This window comes from Mustelus asterias, chromosome 24, assembly GCF_964213995.1.
Source record: "Mustelus asterias chromosome 24, sMusAst1.hap1.1, whole genome shotgun sequence".
In the NCBI taxonomy this organism is placed as follows: Eukaryota; Metazoa; Chordata; class Chondrichthyes; order Carcharhiniformes; family Triakidae; genus Mustelus; species Mustelus asterias.
This window is the reverse complement of record NC_135824.1, coordinates 23,924,497-23,946,396: the sequence shown is the minus strand read 5'-3', so window position 1 is coordinate 23,946,396 and position 21,900 is coordinate 23,924,497. Positions and strand designations below refer to the sequence as shown.

General features: G+C 42.1%; 1 protein-coding gene across 8 annotated transcripts in view; it reads right to left on the bottom strand.

The window, feature by feature from the left end:
- Positions 1 to 16,876, bottom strand: part of ccpg1 (cell cycle progression 1) — a 47,189-nt gene extending 30,313 nt beyond the window's left edge. For 6 of the 8 annotated variants that reach the window (XM_078241468.1, XM_078241471.1, XM_078241470.1 and 3 more), the window contains exons 1-4: positions 16,709 to 16,876; positions 8,647 to 8,722; positions 2,667 to 2,766; positions 434 to 516 (exon numbers count right to left, since the gene is read on the bottom strand). In XM_078241468.1, coding sequence (XP_078097594.1) covers positions 434 to 516; positions 2,667 to 2,766; positions 8,647 to 8,706 — 243 coding nt within the window. In that variant the 5' untranslated portion in view covers positions 8,707 to 8,722; positions 16,709 to 16,876. The remainder of the gene's footprint in view (positions 1 to 433; positions 517 to 2,666; positions 2,767 to 8,646; positions 8,723 to 16,708) is intronic. The other 2 variants (XM_078241469.1, XM_078241474.1) reach the window with 1 other exon arrangement.
- Between the last annotated feature and the right edge of the window lie 5,024 nt (positions 16,877 to 21,900).

Sequence of the window (21,900 nt, the reverse complement as noted above, 5' to 3'; positions counted from 1 at the left end):
CTGCATTGCTATTCTTCAGATACTCTGCATTCCTGAACCCCACTGTGCTGGCCTCACAAGATAATTAAAAGTCAGTGTTATGTTTTTAGTTCTTTACACCAGATTTTTCTCCCAAGTACTTGTACCTTATATCATTCTCATGCAGTACAACCTCTGTTAAAATCAGTTATGTACAGCTAAAAGCAACTCAAAAAAGTGATAAATTCCTAAATACAAATTAGCAACCCAAATAATCACTTTAATCCGAATTCTTGCAAAATCTACTATCTTTATTCAGTCATCTTATAGACAAAGTAATGGCAAATTATCGGAGTTTCAGTTTTGTTCTTTAAATTCATTACACAGACTCGAAAGCTACGATGCGTTATCACTTGACAAATGAATACTGTGCCTGTGTGTTCATACACAGAAAATGATTTCACCGCAATCTCACCTCAGAAAGGAATTCCTTTTCCTCTAATGTAGCTGAGGAGCTGAGAGTTTCTATTGGCAGTTGGGTGCGTCCAGTTTCTTCTGCTGAAAAAATAAATAAGGGAGAATAAATAAGGCTGAAAAACTTTTAATAATTTTAAAATGTATAAAAGTAAAACTAAGTAGTTGGCACAGTAAAGATCCCAGGAGACAGATATCTGTTCCCTTTGTACACTGGACCTACTGCGAGTTGACCACAGTTCTCATGCAGCGTACGTCGCAGAAACCAAATAATGCAATGCAACATTTCCACTTAATAAAAATAATCAATATTCAAACTATTCACATTAGATTTATAAATGTATTGCAAGTTAAAATTATTCCGGTAAATTACAATTTAATATTTAAATATATAGAAGTCGATTATAATCCCTTTATAATGCTATATCATTGAAAGTGTATCCGGGATTGAATTAAATCTCACACAGGACAATTTGATTAATTGAAAATCAAATCAATTTAAATCTTTCTTGAGGCTTTTGTTCAATAGGAACGCTGCTAACTAAACTATATTGATCGCAAAGACTTTCTCGGTCCTAAGGCCCTTCCTTCTTGTAATTAAATATACATTATACAATTAAAATTGCTAGTGTCTTGCAGCTTCTAGCAATTTTAGCCTCTCATATTCCAAGGTGTTTATATTTTTTCCAAGCAGTAGTCTCCCCTACCCCCTCCCCCCCATGAAAGTAAGGCACTGTGATTCAACAGCTGCTCCCAACCAGTGAGAAACTCGTTCAAAAGTGTAGTAATGAACACTTCCCCACCTCATGAAGAGGAAATGCACTTATGCTTAGCATGATGAATATTTGGAACTCAGCATAGCAGAGCACCCTGTTTGCTAGGATAAACAAGCACTTGAATTTAAAAAGCTCTGGCCACACACTGCAGTGCAAGCCCTTGGAACAAAGCACTTCCTCGCTCTTCCAAATGCAACATATCATGCGTTTCATTAAGAATGGCAAAACCAATCACCAATAGCAATGCATGGTTTGACAACAGGACAAATCAGTGCGTTTGATTGGCATCCCATCCACCACTTTCAACATTCACTCCTTCCGTCACTTGCGCACAGTGGCAGCAGTGTGTGCCACCTACAAGGCACACTGCGACAACTCAGCAAAGGAACTTTAAGAGCACCTTACACACCCACAACTTCTATCGCTTGAAGGACAAGGGCATCAGATACATGGGAATATCACCATCTGCAAGTTTCCTGACTCGGAAATATATTGCCTGTCACTGGGTCAAAGCCCTCTTACACCACATGGACTGCAGCGATTCAAGAAACCGGCTCACCACTACCTTCTCAAAGACAATTATGAATGAACAATAAATCCTGGCCTAGCCAGTATGACACCAATATCCCATGAAAGAATTAAAAAATGGTCAAAAGAAAGGAGAAAAAGAGTAAGAAAAGGAGAAAGAACTTGCTTTTATATAGCCTCTTCCAGGGCCTCATCACACACCAAGGTGTTTCACATTCATAGAAGCACTTTTAAAGTGTAGTTACTATTGTAATGGAAGGAAATACAAAAGTAGAAACTGAGAACATGATTAAGTATTTTGTTTTCAGAGATGTTAGCTGACTTACAAATATTGGCCAGGTCACCAGAAAAACTCCCCACTCTTTATAAAATTGGATCATCACGAGAGAACAAACAGAGGCTTGGTTCAATGTCTCATCAAAATGATCAAATAATGCAGCACTCCCTTAAAATTCAAAATAAGTGTTGGATTGTGCACTTAACTTCTGAAGTGAGACTTGAACCAATTGCTACAATTATAAGGTTTATAAGATGAATATGTCAGACGTCTTTAAATTTAGGTTGCACTGAAGGGGGTCACATAACATCCAAATCCTGCCTGACAACAACCCTGACTACATCAAGGGACTTGCTGAGCAACAGAGCCTGGGAGAGCGGGGTGCAAACACCATCCAGAGTAAGAAGCCAGACCCAGCACCCACTCCCTACGCCGCTCATGCCCCTTTCCATCATGTGAATGCCTGCCACCTGGGCAAGATGCTGGCGAGTATTCAGTGCTCATGGAACTGTATCCCCCAGCAGGAGCGGAAAGGGCAAAATGTTAAACAAAATAGTGACTCATTACCGTACTTAATTATACTCATCTCCGTTGTAGTAGAAAATTAAAGATAAGAATATGTCTAGATATTTCCATTTTGCTATGTTGCTTACCTTGCAATTCAAAAGGTTTGTCAAGTTGTTGATCTGGTAAAGGCTGTGAAACGCCTTCAGCCTCTCCTTTATCTGAACTGAGTACCTCCACATCAGAACCCTAAGCAAAGAAGATCAGTTAACTAGTACCACTTTGATCATTTAAAACAAAATACCGGTATCAGCAGGGTAGTCTCTCGGATATCAATTTGAAGGTGTGCACATTATGAAAGGGATTTTCTGCATCTGGTTTTCCAGTGGTGGAGGCGTCCTGCCATTGGCCAGTGCCAGGACCAAGGCAATGGTGCTCTCCGCGGCTCACCAGCTGCACCGCCAGGGGACACTAGGGCAACTTCCGCCACCGGAAAACCCACTGCAGGGGGGCAGAAAATCCCAGCCGATATCTTTATTTTACACAAGATATTCTACTTAGAGTGCTCAGTGATCCCAAGTGGATTTCATGGTTCCTACAATCCAGATCACGCCTTTATTTGCCCCATATCTAGGCAATTGATGAGGAAACCCAAAAATCCTTTACCACGGGACTGTATAATATGCCACAAATTGATTTTCCTCTCATAAATAGGCAAGTTGAATGTACTTGCTCAGACCAAGACAATTTAATGTAGAAGATATTCAGCTCAAAACAGTGTACGCTATTTACAAAATATGCTATCCTTCAATGTCATCCTGAGCCACCTTTCATCATAATTAGATCCCCATAAAGGCAGCCTGGTTCCTGTGCCAAGCAACCATGAAGTCAAACTATCGCTGACCCTCTGTTGGCAGTAATCCCTGATTCTCTATTCTGTGCCAGATACCTTAATGATTTCATGCACGATCTTTTGAAGATACGCCAGAACAAAACACATGAAATTCTTTATTTTCGTAACCATTCAAACAATGCTTTAAAGAGACAGATTGGGACATTAGCCTCAGTCTGAAACCTTCGTGATAATTGGAGAAGCAAAGACAGTATCAAACTGCCGATGGCATAAAGGGTGGCACAGTGGTTAGCATTGCTGCCTTACAGCACCAGGGACCCGGGTTCAATTCCAGCCTCGGGTAACAGTCTGTGTGGAGTTTGCACGTTCTCCCCGTATTTGCGTGGGTTTCTTCCCACAGTCCAAAAATGTGCGAGTTAGGTTGATCAGCTGTTGTAAATTGCCCCTTCATGTCAGGGGGATTAGCAGGGTAAATATGTGGGGATACAGGGGTAGGGCCTGGGTGGAATTGTTGTCGTGCAGCCTTGATGGGCTGAATGGCCTCCATCTGCACTGTCAACGGATTCCATGAAACATGTAGAGTGGGACCCACAGTCTCCACATTCAATCAAAATTAGCAATTCAAAAGCATGTTTCATTTTCACAGCAATCAGTCCCATGTTCAATGATACATGAAGGTTTCTCCATTATTTTTGTTTGTAAACGGTATTAAGGGATATACAGGTATAGTGAGCTAGAGTCATAGAGGTTTACAGCATTGAAACAGGCCTTTCGGCCCAACTTGCCCATGCCGCCCTTTTTTTTTAAAACCCCTAAGCTAATCCCAATGGCCCATATCCCTCTATACCCATCTTACCCATGTAACTATCTAAATGCTTTTTGAAAGACAAAATTGTACCCGCCTCTACTACTACCTCTGGCAGCTTGTTCCAGACACTCACCACCCTCTGTGTGAAAAAAATTGCCCCGCTGGACACTTTTGTATCTCTCACCTTAAACCTATGCCCTCTAGTTTTAGACTCCCCTACCTTTGGGAAAAGATATTGACTATCTACCTTATCTATGCCCCTCATTATGTTATAGACCTCTATAAAGGTCACCCCTCAGCCTCCTACGCTTCAGAGAAAGAAGTCCCAGTCTATCCAGCCTCTCCTTATAACTCAAACCAGGCTACAGATCAGATCATAGAATCATAGAAACCCTACAGTGCAGAAGGAGGCCATTTGGCCCATCGAGTCTGCACCGACCACAATCCCACCCAGGCCCTAGCCCCACATATTTACCCGCTAATCCCTCTAACCTACACATCTCAGGACTCTAAGGGACAATTTTTAACCTGGCCAAATCAACCTAACCCGCACATCTTTGGACTGTGGGAGGAAACCGGAGCACCCGGAGGAAACCCACGCAGACACGAGGAGAATGTGCAAACTCCACATATTTCACTGAATGGTAGAACAGAATCAAGGAGTGGCCTTTTGTTCCTAATATTCTTTCAGGCAACTTGTCTGAATTCCCAAATCCATATATAATTACATCAAACGCAGCATTTATACCAAACTTTCCCCCCCCCCGCAAAAATGCATGTCTCGACTTTATCCTGATAATGCAAATATTAGCTGGGTCGCAATGGAAACTCCCTCCAGAAAGCAGCTAACAGAAACCATGTGTACTGTTTCCAGAAATTCATTACTGATTCAGCCAGAAGGGTAAGAGAATACATAACATACTATTTGACCCATCAAATCCAATGATGCTATCGTTTAAACCCAGATGTGTACTTACTGAAAACCTTCAATCAAATGAATTGCTTCACAGGAGGTTAAGCTGCCACAGAGTAAGACATTGAAAGCACATTTTACCAGGAGCTATATGTTTTCATAAAAGGTTCCCTTCAACAAGTTATTAATAGGCAATAAGGAGTAACATGCTCCAAAGGGCAGGGGCTAAGTACACTGGTAATGATATGGTCACAAAGGTGAAACTAAATCTTAAAATATTCATAACTGCTGGTACAGTAAACCCATATTTTAAAATAACGTTTAAAACAGTGAGCCATATGGATTGAGTGTGCTCTTCTTGAGATTTTGTGAATACTAATGGCATTTTATCCACAGGAGCAATGGTTACAATATTTAACCATAGCAGTCAGCATCTACTGTTCAATTGCTGAATACATCATGGCATCTTCCAAGTATGACAGACAGTTTACGGTCCTGATTGACCAAAACTCCTTTCTTGCTGAACCTACCAACTGAATGCTACCAAAACAGTCATCTGACATGATGATATTCAGCATTTATTTACTGGAAAACATTTCAAAACATCTCAAACTTTCAGCCACTAGATAAATATAGTTGGCCAGGATTTCCTCAACACAACAACATAATCAGGTTTTGAGGAAAGTTATGCATATTTCACTCCCGAACCGCTACACAAAATGTCCTCGATCAATAGCTCCATCCCTGATACGTTCGCTGAAACCCCACTTTGTTCATTAACATAGCTCTGCCCCCAAGCAAAAACTCACCCTGAATAAACATAAAATTGACATCCAAAATTTAAAAGCAGCTCTTAAGACCAAAGTCCTCTATTTCTGGCTTTATATTGTTGTTTTTTCCATTTGCTTTTACTGAAAGCAGTATTTTCTCTGTCTTTAAGTGTGTTTGCAATGCATCATACACTGCTTTCTTTTTTAAAAAAAGCTCCCCCAATTGCATTTTCTTAAACATGCTGTGCTTAATGTACATGGTTTGATAACTTCATACTTTAAATTTCATAACATCAATTAGATCAAGAGGGACTAACACAGCCCACCCTTTCATCAGGCCCCCATTGTAAAAATTGGCAAAATCACTCTGGTGTATGAAAACGAAATTCACACAAATTCCTGCATCAGCTGCCATCAGTAGGATTAGCGTGGAAACCAGCTTATAAAGACTGCGGAAATTCTGATGTCAATTGATGTTCACGTTACCATTCTACCTCATCTGAATTAAACACATTGGGTAGAAATATTGCTACAAACATTTCTAGTCAATCTAGCTTTTAGGCTTAAATACAATTAGAATTTTTTGGAGCTATTTCACACTTACGTAAAGGCAAATTTACAGGTAATTTTGGATGTGAAAACTGCATATAGTGATATACTGGAATGAAGTTTCTTAGAATAAGCCTTTTTTACATCCCCAATGGAAAATATCCTCAGGAGCAGCAATTTCAGCTTCTTTAATTCCAGGATTCCACTTATTAAATGGGAAAGTCCAAAAGCAGGGACAAGTGTTTTGAATATAAAAAGGTGATCATTGTCTGGGCAATTACAAAAAAAAGTCACCACTGTGAGCTACATGGTTGATATTTATCTCAGATTTTCCTTCTTCCAGAAAACCACTACTCTACATCTATCCAAATGGGGACATACAGATGTGGGAATCAATAAATAAAGCAGGTCAGCATAATTTCTTGTACTGACTCCAACATTACGGAATCCAAACCCAAAAATATCAATTAAACACCATCCCACTTGGTTATCTATTTTCTCCCATTTAAATCCCTACTAATTTACACCCAGGTTGAGAAGGATGGAAAGCCACATCTATTTTCTCTATCTTTAAGACAGACAACCATGGGCATCTTCGGAGGCGAGGGAACAATACTAACTTTGGCTAGAAATCACGGGCCGAATTCTCCCAAAACGTGACTGCCGTTTCTGGTGATTACTATTCACCCGCATGTAGTCATTCTTTTGGAGCTCAGGGAGGTTACCGCAGGAAAGATATGTGCGGGACCGAAAAACAATGGCAAATTCTGCTCCTCAGAGATTAATGGCGTCCCGATCTCAACAAAGTGGAAGGCCTGAAGGCCACCCGGCACCCACGCCCCCAAAACCCTGGCAATGGCCCCACCTCCAATGGGGTCACCCAAGGCCCCACCCCCTTCAGATACTCTCCCCCTTTCAGTGCCACCAGAGCACCGCCTGGTTAGCTTTGCCATGGTAGTGGGGGGGCAATGTTTCAGCACTGTGCATCCATCTCCCTGACCACCCAGGGGCTTTGATGGCCTCCGAGCCCCAAGCCTGCTTCCTGTTTGTGCCAGAGGGTCATTAAATACTGGGAGCCAGGCGAATCTAGCCAAAACCCGGAAATGCATATTTAAATATGATAATCTTGCTCACACCCTCGTTGGGCATGAACCAGATTATTTGACTGCGCGAGGGGAGGTGGGGAGAACCCCTATTGGGATTCTCCCCAGCGCAAACCGCGTTTGGCCAAACACGCATGATTCTCCAGCCATAACGCAATTTACCACAGGGCTGAAGAATCGCGCCCCACCCACCCAACCTCTTCCAGTACGTGCTCAGTACTCACTGCTGTTCAAGTGCATTTTCAAACATATATTTACATATATACAAAATACAGCTGATAGCCACATTTAATATCCACCCTGTGGTAGTTCTGGCATACCAGACTGCTATGATAAGCAAAATAGTGAGCAGGAACTATAATGTTCCAATTCTGCACATGATAGTCTATTTTCTTTTTTGAAGTACTGTACAAGTGGATTAAACTTCCAATACTTGATGACTGACATTAAAAAAAAGCTTTGTAGTTTCTTCTAAACAACTTTTGCAAGAGCTATTGAATATACAAAATCCAATTTTGCTCATCAAAAATGCTTTATTAGTTCTCAAAAAAAATGATGTCTAGCTTCCCCTTGTACATTAACAATACGATTTACTTTAATCAGGGGTCCTTTATAAATTTTCCATTGTGGGATTTAATTTCAATTCTGAACAATTATGAAGATGTTGCATCCACTACATCAGTCTAAATGCAAGAATGCTGTACTCCAAATAGAACATAGCTGGGATTTTTCACATGTCTGCAAAGCTATATAAAAACTATGCACAAGTGTATCTTTCACTTGCCACTTGGTACAAAATAAAGCATGGCAAGAGCAACCAGCTTCAAAGAAAGCCATGCAAATATCAAACTGAATATCATGCAAACTGGTGTATAACTTGAAAGATGGGGGGAGGTGGGGAGGTTTCTCCTATTTACCTCTGCACGCCAAAATCTTAAACACACTTAGAAAAAGTCCAAGAACATGTTTCTGTAATAGTGCAGAGAGGAAATTGTTCCTTTTTTAATGCAAGTTATTGCACAGTTCTTGCGTCTCATCATTTAAAAAAACTCAGTTCTTCAAATGCACAGATAAGACGTACAATTCAATGTTTATCTTTGTGCTTTATGAGATAAAAGAAAAATATTGTTTACTTCATGGTTAATTATGGTCCAACCACAAGATGATTCACTATCGCTGGAACTCTCTGACATCTTCACACCAAGGTAACTGCAAAACAAAGTATATCAAAATCAGCAAAAGAAAATCAAAGTGTAACTTTGTTATACAGCAATCATTTGGTTTAGTCTATTGTTAATAATACTTCCAATCTAAGTTCCTAGAACTCAGACAATATTAGTTGAACCAGACTGGGTCCCCATAAAGTGCCAACACTACTCTTAATATGTACAAAAGGAAAACTTTCTATGCTGTTTAATTTGAATTGTTTAGTTCATACTAGTGACTTCCAGGGAAAAAATTGGATCAATAGTAAACTGAACTGTAATAACAGACTGCTTTTGTTTGAGGAACCATGTGACCCATCTTTCCTTCCTGCACCTTGTCAAGAAGGCAAGGTCCTTAGTCACAGAAGCTGCCGCACACGGAGTGCAAACTTACAATAAAAGTGGGGCTTCCAACACTGTATACTTACATATAGATGATAAATACATCCTTGTGATGGCACCGTTAGTCTATAGCTGCAAACCAATCTAAAACTCAACAACATTCTAGCAGCTAACAATATCAATCTAAATTTAATGCTACAAGACATCTGTTGATTTTTTTTAATCAAATGCAACCTCTTTCTATTTTGATTTTCTTTTGTTGGTTAAATGTCATACCCCCAGATGCAAAAATCAGACATAACATTTCCAAGGTTCACTTGACATTTTTCACATCCACGCACAATTCATAAAATCCAGATTTGCTTGACATTTCAGAAAACCTTTCAATCCTGTCAAACTTTTCATTCAAATAAAACTGACATTAAAATGCACAAAGCCACTATTGAAAGGTTATACAGGTAATTAAACCAGTTTACAGCAACTGTCCAGCATGTGCATGTTTCAGTCAGAAAATTTATACTGCAATACAGCTTTATTTGCATGAAATGGAAAAAACACGTATTCCAATAACAATCGTGGGATTTGATAGGAGCTGAAAACTTTTAGTACCCTCCCATTATGTTTAATGCACTGATGGCAAAATTTTGCAATGCTGCTCTGTAATCACAAAAAGGCATGTCATAAGAACTAGGAGCAGGAGTAGCCATCTAACCCCTCGCGCCTGCTCCATCATTCAATAAGATCATGGCTGATCTTATTGTTCTAGTTTCACACGCCAGTGGAAACAACTTCCCTGCTTCTATCTTATCTATTCCCTTCATAATCTTATATGTTTCTATAAGATCTCCCCTTATTCTTCTGAATTCCAATGACTATAACCCCAGTCTACTCAGTCTCTACTCATAAGCCAACCCTCTCAACTCCGGAATCAACCTGGTGAATCTCCTCTGCACTCCCTCCAGTGCCAGCATATCCTTTCTCAAGTGAGACCAAAACTGTACACAGTACTCCAGGTTTGGCCTCACCAGCACCTTATACAGCTGCAACATAACCTCACTGTTTTTAAACTCCATCCCTCTAGCAATGAAGGACAAAATTCCATTTGCCTTCTTAATTACCTGCAGCACCTGCAAACCAACTCCTTGAGATTCCTGCACAAGGACACCCAGGTCCCTCTGCACAGCAGCATGCTGCAATTTTTTACCATTTAAATAATAGTCCATTTTGCTGTTATTCCTACCAAAATGGATGACATTTACCAACATTGTACTCCATTTGCCATACCCTCGCCCACTCACTTAGCCTATCTATATCCTTCTGCAGACTTTCAGCGTCCTCTGCACACTTTGCTCTGCCACCGATCTTAATGTCATCTGTGAATTGACACACTACACTTGGTCCCCAACTCCAAATCATCTATGTAAATTGTAAACAATTGCGGTCCCAACACTGACCCGAGGCACACCACTAGTCACTGATCGCCAACCAGAAAAACACCCATTTACTCCCACTCTTTGCTTTCTGTTAGTTAACCATGTATTAACCAAGTTAATAACCTGTATGGTGTTAACTTGGACCTCAGCTTCATGTGTTCTACCTCTCCCCAGTTCTTACTGATCAATGTTCAGTACCAAATCAAAATTTTAGCACACGTTAGTATTTTGCATTAGAAAACTGTTTGATGATAAGCACGTCAATAGAAAAAATTTGATTATGGGCGTAAAAGCCATTTTAGAAATAATATTTGACAAGAAAAAACTTGAAAGATACCAGGAAAGATTAAGGAAATAGACATGTCCAATTAAGGATTTATCACCAACACAATGGATTGAAACAGCCTCCTTCAAGTACTGTAATTACTAATGATTAGGGAGATGTAATCAGGGTTGTGACATATATAATAGTTGCGACAAACTGGATGGTTTTCACTTATCTAGGAAATACAGAGAAGAATTACAACATATCTGTATAACCAGCATTAACTTTGTTCCACATGCAAGCTTTACAGTCACATACTTAAGCCATCGTCAACCTTCCTTAAAAAATTAAATCCTAACTTTTTTTTAAATAAACCATCTTTTTTTTTTACTTCTACCTGTCCATTAACCAGGATCTTGTACTTTGAATCATCACCAGCAAACACTATGGACTGAATTTTTATAAGAAAAATTCTAAGTGTCCAACTAGTGCTGCTAGAGTTGCAGATCTGCTTTTGGGAGGAGTTTTAACTCCCAAGCTCATGCACTTAGTGCTTGACTGTTTCTAGCAACTGGTGGCAATGGGTGGGGCTTAACTCACCAGCAAGCTTGATCAACCAGCAGAGGGAGCTATTGCACATGTGCAGACCTCAGATCTGTCAGGCAGCCTCAACACAGCCACCCCCATCCCCACAATCACAGGGACCCAGAGTCAATCGCGAGCCCCACACCGCCCAAAAATATAGCCCCAACACTCCTTCCCAGCCACCACAACGCAGAACAGCAGCAGGCTCCCCTCCCTCCCCCCACTGATCACGATGCAGAACGGCTGCGGCCCCCATGTCCCTTCACCCACCGTTCACAGGAAGAATGCGCAGCAGTGTTCTTCCCCCCGCCTCCCTGATTGGCCAGCCTGGCCCTGCCCCCTCCCCCATAGGCCCCAATCTTGCCGGCCCGTCCCTTCCTGGCCCCACCCTCCATACCCCCTTCAAGCCCCACCAAAGGCCCTGCCCAGTGGATACTGCCAAGGTGCCAAGCAGGCAGTGTCAAGATGGCAGTGCCAAAGTGCCAGGCTGGCACTGCCCAAGGGGTAACCCCCTTGCCGTCGACCTCCCCAGGGGGCCTCAATGGCCTCCAGTTCTATTGGCGAGAGAGCAACACACCTGTTCCCCATTAATTGGGAGCAGATTTTTTTCCGCCCTCGCCAGAGGGAACCTGTCCTGGTGAGGCCGCAAAGGCAAGTGAGCCCAGACGATTGTGCGCCAGGCTCGCTAAACAGATGTAAATCACGTTTAACATAAATTTGAATAACATATTCAGCCTCTCACCCAAAATGAGCGAGAGGCTGACCGCACCATAAATCGCCGGTAAGATCACGAGAGCCAAGAAATCGCTGCCTATATGTTCAATATCACTCTTCAAATTATGATACATATGTAAACCAAAAAGGCACACCAACTTAATAATTGATTTCTGCAACTATTGAAATATGTCTTCATGTAATTTAGGTAAATAAGACCATTAGAGAGTAGGAAAAGTAGGCATTTTAGCCCATCGGTTCTGCTCCGTCATTCAATGAGACCATGAATGATCTGATGTGATAATCCTCAACTCCACTTTCCTGCCTAATCTTCAAAACCCTGGATTCTCTTACTGATTAAAAATCTGTCCATCTCAGCCTTGAACATAATTTAATGACCCAGCCTCTCTGCGGCAAAGAGTTCCACAGATTCACAGCCCCCAAGAGAAGAAATTCCTCCTCTTCTCTTTCTTAAATGGGTGACCCCTTATTTTGATATTACGCCCTCTGATCTTTGTTTCTCCTCGTGGTAGAGTCTATCTCTCATTATCTACCGTGACAAGCCCCCTGAGAATCCTATATGTCTCAATAAGATCACCTCTCATTCTTCTAAACTTCAATGACCCCTGGCCCAACCTCGCCTCATAAGGAAATCCCTCCATACTCGGGGTCAAACTAGTGAACCTCCTCTGGACTGCCAATGCCAGTGTATCTTTCCTTAGATAGGGGACCAAAACTGTTCACAGCATTCCAAGTGTGGTGTTACGACTGCCTTGTACAACTTTAGCAAAATTTCCCTATTTTTATACTCTACTCCCTTTGAAATAAAGACCAACATTCAATTTGCCTTTCCAATTACCTGCTGGCTTTTGTGATTTATGCACACGGACGTCCAAATCTCTCTGTCCTGCAGCTTTCTGCAGTCTTTCTCCATTTAAATGATCTTCAGCTCCTTTAGCCTCCCTACCAAAGTGCAGAGCTTCACATTTTCCTACATGATATTCCATCTACCAAGCTTTTGCCCACTCACCTAACCTGTCTCTATTCCTCTGGAGACTCTGTCATACCCTCACCACTTGCCTTCCCACCTAGTTTTGTGTCATCCACAAACTTGGTAATAGCACATTCAATTCCCTTGTCCAAGTCATTAATGAATATTGTAAATAATTGTGGCACTGATCCTTGTGGCACTTCACTCGTTGCAGGTTCCCATCCTGAGAATAGAATATACTTACACACATTCTCAGAGATGTTCAGTTTGCTTTCCTGGTTACATTAAAAATACAATGTATGTGACTGGCAAAAGTTATTTCAGCTATTTAGTGAGTTAGTTGAAGTTTTTGCTTTATAAATTGTAAGTGAAGTAAATAGTACTTGAATCAATATTTTCATAATTTGCCAAAAGAACTTCTTAAATTGTAGTGAACATATATTTAGAAAATTTTAGTTTAAAAGTCCAACTTCATATTGCAAAGAGAAGGAAGGGGAAATTGTGTATAGCTCTGTAAAATGGGGTATTAGACTACTATATTAAATGTATCCCATCAAAATTTCTTTATCAGCAAAACAAATACACAAACACAAATACCATTTTGCTTAAAGCACCAATTTATTTAAACTCAAAAATATGCTAGTGTTTGCTCTCAACACTCAGGATGAAATCACACATTCTGCCAATGCTGAGCTCCAATGATCAACAATATAGCACAACACGGCAACTTCAGCATTTTGTGTATGGCACATGTTGACAATCTGGACTTTTGATTGAGAGTCCAGTGTATTTTGATAGTTGCTCCCAACTATAGAATGAATCACAGACAACAGAAAGAAAAAAGTAAAACGAGAATGAGGAAAAGAGATGGTTATAATTATAAGTAAAAATGAAATCAAAACTTGAAACATGTGATCTGTAGGGAATGAAAATAACTTGCAGAAAAATAATTGCAAGCAGAAGTGTTTTTTTTTAAAAAGTTAACATATTTTGAATTCTGGTTTCATTTTTTGGCTTGCACAAGCTTCATTTTACATCCAGGATGTCACTACGTCAGCAGATATAGGCTTTTCATTGGGTGGAACCCCTGCCTTTAATGCTGGTTTCCAGCCAATGGATAGCCCTCTGCCTTTTAAACCAAAAACTGCAATGCAAGCAGGAAGAATAAAAGTGAACTAAGCATTTTAAGCAAATAAAAGGCAAAAAAAAAACAAATCCTCCTGGCAAAATACCAGTAAATATATAGGGCGGAAAGAAAAAAGTGAAAGGCAGAAAGGAACAAAACGAGATGACATGACAGAGGAGTCATTTTTATTTAAAGTCTGCTTCAAATCTTTGTAGTTGAGAGCCAATTTAAATATGCTAATGCTTTGCCTTATGTTTCAGTAGCTTTATTACTGCAAGAAAATTTAAAATAACCACTAATCACAAACTAGACAGAATTCTAAAGATTAAATTCACAATAATTAATGATGAAAGATTAACTAGGCAAATTATTCACTGTTTATTCACACAATTTAAAAATTAGGAAGCGTGGAATAAAAAGGCACAATCAAAATTGATTCTCATATAAAGAAAATTAAACCAGTGAAATAAGTTCCCAGAAAAGCCACCAAAGTCAATATATAAATGGGTCTAAAAGAAAAACAAGTACAGTTGTTTAGATGAAGCAATAAGACTAGAAAACCAAGATTTCAATGAAAATGAAACAGGTCTACCAGGCCAAAGTGGCCTTCTCCAAATCTTACATTTGAATAAACCCCAAAATAGTTATTGAGGTAATGAAATGTCTCCCCACCCACATCCCACAGTGCGCTTTCCTTGCGAGCCCAAATAACCACCTCCTGTGATGTAACCATGCTATGATAATCTTCCACTCTGTTGAGCTGGTGGCACAGTGGTTAGCACTGCTGTCTCACAGCACCAGGGACCCGGCTTCGATTCCCGGCTTGGGTCACTGCCTGTATGGAGTCTGCACGTTTTCCCCCACAGTCCGAAAGACGTACTGGTTAGATGCATTGGCCATGGTAAATTCTCTGTGCACCCAAGCAGGCGCCAGAGTGTGGCAATTAGGGGAATTTCACAGTAACTTCATTGCAGTGTTAATGTAAGCCTTACTTGAGACACTAATAAATAAACTAAAAATGATTTAAAAATTGTAGGTTTCAGGAATATTCACGTCCCTTTACACATAAATTAGGGAATGATGCAGCTCAAATGCAGATCATGACTGTTGTATGAAGTATGGGAAGATGATGGCCTATTAATCCAGAAACTCAGCTAATGTTCTGGTTACCTGGGTTCAAATCTCACCACGGCAAGTAATGGAATTTGAATTCAATACAAAATATCTGGAATTAAGAGTCTACTGATGACCATGAAACCATAAGGGTGGCACCGTGGTTAACACTGCTGCCTCACAGCACCAGGGGCCCAGGTTCAATTCTGGCCTGTGTGGAGTTCGCACATTCTCCCTGTGTCTGCGTGGGTTTCCTCCAGGTGCTCCGGTTTCCTCCCATTGTCCAAAGATGTGTGGGTTAGGTTGACTGGCCATGCTAAATTTCCCCTTAGTGTCAGGGGGGCTAGCAGGGTAAATACGTGGGGTTACGGGGATAGGGCCTGGGTGGGATTGTTGTCGGTGTAAGCTTGATGGGCCGAATGGCCTCCTTCTGCACTGTAGGGATTCTATGAAAACATTGTCCGTAAAAAAAAAAAACCCATCTGGTTCACTAATGTCCTTTGGGGAGGGAAATCTGCTGTCCTTCCCTGGTCTGGCGTACGTGTGACTCCAGAGCCACAGCGATGTGGTTGACTCTCAACTGTCCTCTGAAATGTGGCTCAGCAAGCCACTCAATTCAAGGGCAACTTGGGATGGGCAACAAATACTGACCAGCCAGGGAAGAAATTTTTAAAAATACAAAATAAGAGGCAGCAACTATTCCTCATCACTGCTGATTGCCATCAAAGCACAGAGGAAGGAGGCTAAGTTTGATTTCATCATCCCTGGATTAAAGAGTGCAGTCATTATTACAACAGATAGCGGGGGGGGGGGGGCGGGGAGAAAGAGAGAGAAGTGGAAGTTACACAAATACGATCAGATCGTGCTGCAAGCTGGGGTAAGTCAAGCCGAGCTGCTTGATCTGAAGCCAGGGAGGAAGTGAGCCGGCTGTTAAAAACCAAAATAAACAGCCGGCGGTGCGGTGACCTTCGCCGCCTCCTCCACCTGTGCAATAAAAGCAGAGTATTATCACTAGACTATTAATCCAGAAACTCAGCTCATGACCTGGGTTCGAATCCCTCCACGGCAAGTAGTGGAATTTGAATTTCAGTACAAAAATATCTGGAATTAAGAGTCTACTGATGACCATGAAATCATAAGGGTGGTGTTGTGGTTGGCAGACATGGCATCTCCACATCATGAATAAAAACTGCCCAGGCATGGGGGGGGGGGGGGGGGGGGAGAGCTGGAGCCGGTGGCGAAGACGGTATGAGGAGTGGGGGGGGGGGGGGGGGGAAATAGGTCAGTCCGGGGACAGGGTTAATTCCCATTCCCCCCCCCACGGCCCCCTTCAAAATCAGACCCTCACCCCCCCCGGCCTTCAGCGACCCTTCCTCCCTGCAAACAGCCGATGGATTGCCATTCGGAGCCAAGCCCCTTACCTGCCGCCCCTCTCCTCCAGCCGCCGGCGATAACTAACACTGTTGACCGGTTAAAAAACAACAGCCGCGGCCCCCCCTCCTCCTTGTGATGTTTTGACTGACGGAGCAGTGACGCCGCCGAGCGAAGCAAAAGGCCTCCCTCCCCCCCCCCAAAATCTCCGTTCACCCAGTGCGCAGGCGTGCGGCGCGCCGCATTGTGGGACTTGCAGTCCCAGCCACCCTGCCGTCACCCGGACTACAACTCCCGGCATCCTCCCCGCCAGCCCTCCGCCCCGCGCGACGGGCGCGCGTCATCCCCAGCGGTCAATCAGGCACCGTTACCAAGGCAGCGCTGCCACAGCTCGAGCCGAACAATGGATCCATGGCAACCGCAGAGGGAAATGGATACACAGAGTGGCGACCAGCTGACTGCATTGCTTACAACTAGCATCACCCCGTCCCCTGTTGCACACACACACACCCTGCCATTGCATTACCAAGCCGATGGTTGGGTCACAGGGAGCTGGAGAAATCGATGAACGTCCCAGAGAGGTGACTGCTGCGCCTGGAAAGATCCCGACCCACCTGCTTAAAGGAAGCATGAGCTGTAGTCCAGCGACTCGAAAGGTCCAATTTACAGACCCAACGTGTGACGATGAGCCGCCCTCCTTTGCTCCAAAGGTCGCGCCCAAAAATGAAATCAATCCACCCCTCGCTCGAAAGGTTCACTTTAAAGACTCGGTGTGTGATCATCTTAAACTACCCTTTGCATTAAAGGCTGGCCCTTCATGTGATGTTAATCTTGCTTCACTTGCTGAGAAGGTTGAGGTTGAAGACTCAATCTGCGATGATCTCAATCCGCCCTTGGCTCCTAAAGTTGAATCTAAAGACGACATGTGTGACCATCTTGATTCATCCCATGCTCAGGTGGTTCAGAATGAGCTGCAGGATGATTTCAATCCATCCTTTACTGTAAAGCAATGTGAAGACAGTGTGTGCAATGATCTCAACATATCCATCGCTCAAAAGGATGAGTGTGAAGGCCCGGTGAGAGATGATTATAATCAATCTTTGGCTCCAATGGTCGAGCAAAGAAAGGAAACGAATGAGGATGATCCCATCCCTGCCGTTGCTACAAAGGTAGAAACCAAGGAGAAGCTGTGGTCTCCCTGTATGAATCCAGGAAACCCTATCTTTTCTTGCACGGCAAAGATCCCAACACCATCGTATTCCCCAGTTCCATTCGTTAAACCTCAAAACCCTCTCTACAGAACCACCTCTGCGGCATATGGGTCTAACCAACCGACTTGCGAAAGTGCACCTTCTGTCTACAAACCATTATCGCAGTCCTTCTCTGCAGTTCTCCAAAGTGGTGGGATGTACCGTAACTGCTCCCTGAATACTAGTTCGGATAAGAACAGAGTGCATAATTTACTTCCATTTTGATTTGTTGCTTGAAGAGCAAAGGTGGCTTGGGTTCATGAGTGCACATGATTTTGTGATACTCAACAGGAAGAAATACTATGATAATATATGTCGGAGAGCTGGCATAGTGAATAGAACTATTTAGAGGAGATTTTTGGAAGAGAATGAGCAGAACTGGAATTTATGTTCATATATATGAATATGTGTGTATAAATCCTTTGTGCGTATCTATGTATAACTTTATTCTTGTGTCAAAATTTCTTTCAGTTATGCTTGATAAGGCAGCAGTTAGAAGAATACAGAGAGGCCCAACATTTAAAATATAAAGAACTAGCAATCACATGCATGTTTTTAATATAAAGTCTTACAGATCCCCTGCACTAGATAGTGCTGTTGCACCTTCACTTTGCATCCACTTTACACTCTACCTGCCCTGGCCAATGTAATGCAGGACACAGATTCTGAGGAACAGCACTGTTACGTTTAAATTTTAGAAGTGTCTCAGCTCAAAATCACTTCTCTCTCCTAACCATTTAGTCGTTCAGTAGTCGACTTGCCAACTAATCAGCACTCTCATTCAGTATACATTTGTTGTCTTCCCTGGATTTGTATTCTTGCAAAATGTCCTGATGAGTACAAGATGAAAAGCTTCAACAAAATATATCTTTTTTCAGCAGTAACCTTACTCTGTGACAATCACTTCAGAACAATATCTCCCTTCCAAGTCACACCCTGCTTTAGGTTACATTCTTGTTCTTGACTGCATCTCATTGTTTGTTTAGGCCCCACTCCCTCCTCTTAGTCGCTTAGGCAGTTCTGCCTCACTCCTCTTTCTACGTTGGAATTATTAGAATTAAACTACCTTCAGACCCACTGTCTGCTCTGATCTGTTTTTTCATTCCCCACCCCACAGCTCCCACTCCCCTTCCATTTCTATTCTGTCCAATATCTTTATGTTTGTAATTTAGGCAAAATAGCTCCAGACTTTATTTCAGGTGTTTATAAGCTCCTACTTCCTGTTCTATACCGGACAGTTTGTTTAGGTCTTTCTTTCCAACCTGTGATCATCTACGTTCTGAAATACCAATATTGTTTATATTATTTAATTTTAAAATACCTCCGTCAATTAAAAAATACTTTCCAGCCCCATCCTATTATTTAAAGATATACTATTCCTACTCCCATTTTGTTGGTCCTGCTCTTTCTCATTAATATATTAAAATTCTTGCATGTGCGATGCACCTCCAAAAATGTCACACTTACTTCCTGTGACATTTTCCAAATCAAACATTGTTGATGACAGCTCTAATAGAAAACAGCCTATAATTCAACTGTCATGAGCAATGTCACTGAGAATCTGTTAGTATGTAAAAATACATTTTTTACATGAAAATATCACTAAGTGTCTGTTTATGCTACAACTTTAATGTTGCACCAATGCTAAAGGTATGGTTTAAAGTCAGGTTCTGGTTCTGGCTGCACTCTAGATTGCAAGATGGTTGCACACAATTCTTTAATGCTGCGTGGACTACAACTCCAGTGTGCTGTCGAAGTCAGTTTGATAAATGGGAAGGCTGAGTTCTTTTAAATGTTTAGGTAGTGTGCATCATCTTGCACGCACTCTAAGCATTGAAGTTCTAACTGCTAAGTGAGGACCTCTGCTGATGGGCCGCACGGTGACACAGTGCTTAGCACTGCTGCCTCACAGCGCCAGGGACCCACGTTCAATTCCGGCCTCAGGTGACTGTGTGGAGTTCGCACGTTCCCCCATGTCTACGTGGGTTTCCTCCGAGTGCTCCGGTTTCCTCCCACAGTCCAAAGATGTGTGGGTTAGGTTGATTGGCCATGCTAAATTGCCCCTTAGTGTCAGGGGGATTAGCAAGGTAAATATGTGGAGTTATGGGCATAGGGCCTGAGTGTCATTATCGTTGGTGCAGACTTGATGGGCCAAATGGCCTCCTTCTTCACTGTAGGGATTCTATGATTCTATGAATTGAAGCTCCAGAAACCAAAAACAGGGAGCACTTGGCTTGAAGTAACATTGAGGCTTCCGGTCTAAGACTGATAGCTATTATTTAAATACAACTCAACCTGCATAGAAAATAAATTTCCGTTGCCATTTGCAGAATCGAAGTTAAAGAATAGTTTCACGACTGAGAGCAATTACTGGTCCTTTCCTGTTACTGTATTATTGTATGGTTACGAAGAGGTGGTTACAACAAAACCAGGGTATTTTTAATCTGCATTTGTGGCTTTTCTCTGGGTTATGTTTTTTTATTATGTTTTTTAGCTTAAAAATTGGTTATTTTAAGAAGATGCACTCCTCAAAATAGTGTTCACATTAAATGCTTAAAGAATAGCATTATTTTCATCCTGCATGAGGTACTTAAATAACCAACAGATTTACATAGTGGGATAAACAGTCACCGTGCACCCTGATTGTTAGAAATAATATGTATCACTAGGTTGTTAAGACAAATGTAATCAAAAATGTCCTAACACAGCCAGGAGTTATTAGACCGTCTGATTTGGAAATATGTCACCGTTTCTTCATTGTCATTAGGTTAACATCCTGGAACTCCCCTTCCCCAACAGCACAATGTGTGTATCTTAACCTGCACCAGTTCAAGACAGCGGCGACTCACCACCATTATCTCAAGGACCACCTTGAGGACAATAGAGATGGGCAATATATGTTGGCCTTGCCACTAATACCACATCCCATGAATACATTTCAAAAATGACGCACAGATGGCTACAAACATGCTTTTGTATTAGTTATGGAACTTGTTGTTCAATAAAATATCTCTATATTCTCAAATCTAAAATGATTTCAAATGATTTGTGGGTATAACCTTAGATATATCAGTTAACATTGTCATCAGGTATTGGATGGCAGATCGTGAAATTTGAATTTAATACAAAATCTGGAATTAAAAGTCTAACGACCATGAAACCATTGTCGATTGTCATAAAACCAATCTGGTTCACTAATGTCATTTAGGGAAGGAAATCTGCCATCCTTACCCGGTCTGGCCTACATGTGATCCACAGCAATGTGGTTGACTCTCAAATGCCCTCTGAAATGGTGAGCAATTAGGGGTGGGCATTAAATGCTGGCCCAGTCAGCGACGCTCACATCCCATAAATGTATTTTTAAAAATTTGAGGTTCTGAGGCTGGTGGGAGGAGTTGAGGAGCAAGGGAGAAGCACAGGTCTTGGACAGGAAGTGGGGGGCATCTCCCTCAAGGGCCCCCTTCCACATGGCACCAAAGGTCAGCTCCCCCACAGGTGCTCCTTCCCGCTCCCACCCCCAGGCTTCTACACCCCCTTTTCCTAACACCACTCCCACAACCCAGCCTCATCAGCCCTCCTCAGACCCTGTGCACTTAACTGGCCTGGACTCCAGGATTTAGAATCTGGGGACTGCGTTTAGTTCCAGCGTTGGCTACTGGTGCCACCAGCACTGCTGGGACAATAGAGTTGCCAGCCAATCAGATTGGCCGGCAGCTCCGAGGCAGGACTTTTGCTCTAATGAGGAATGAAATTCCCAACTCCAGCCAATTAACATTCATAGAATCATAGAAACCCTACAGTACAGAAAGGGGCCATTCGGCCCATCGAGTCTGCACTGACCACAATCCCACCCAGGCCCTACTCCCATATCTTCAGAAATGTGTTCCTCACCGCCGGTTCAGATGACAGGGTGGGAAATCCTACCACCTGAAAAACCCTGCCCCATATATCATGCATCTGCCAAACCTGACTGTTTTAGAGTACATCATGTT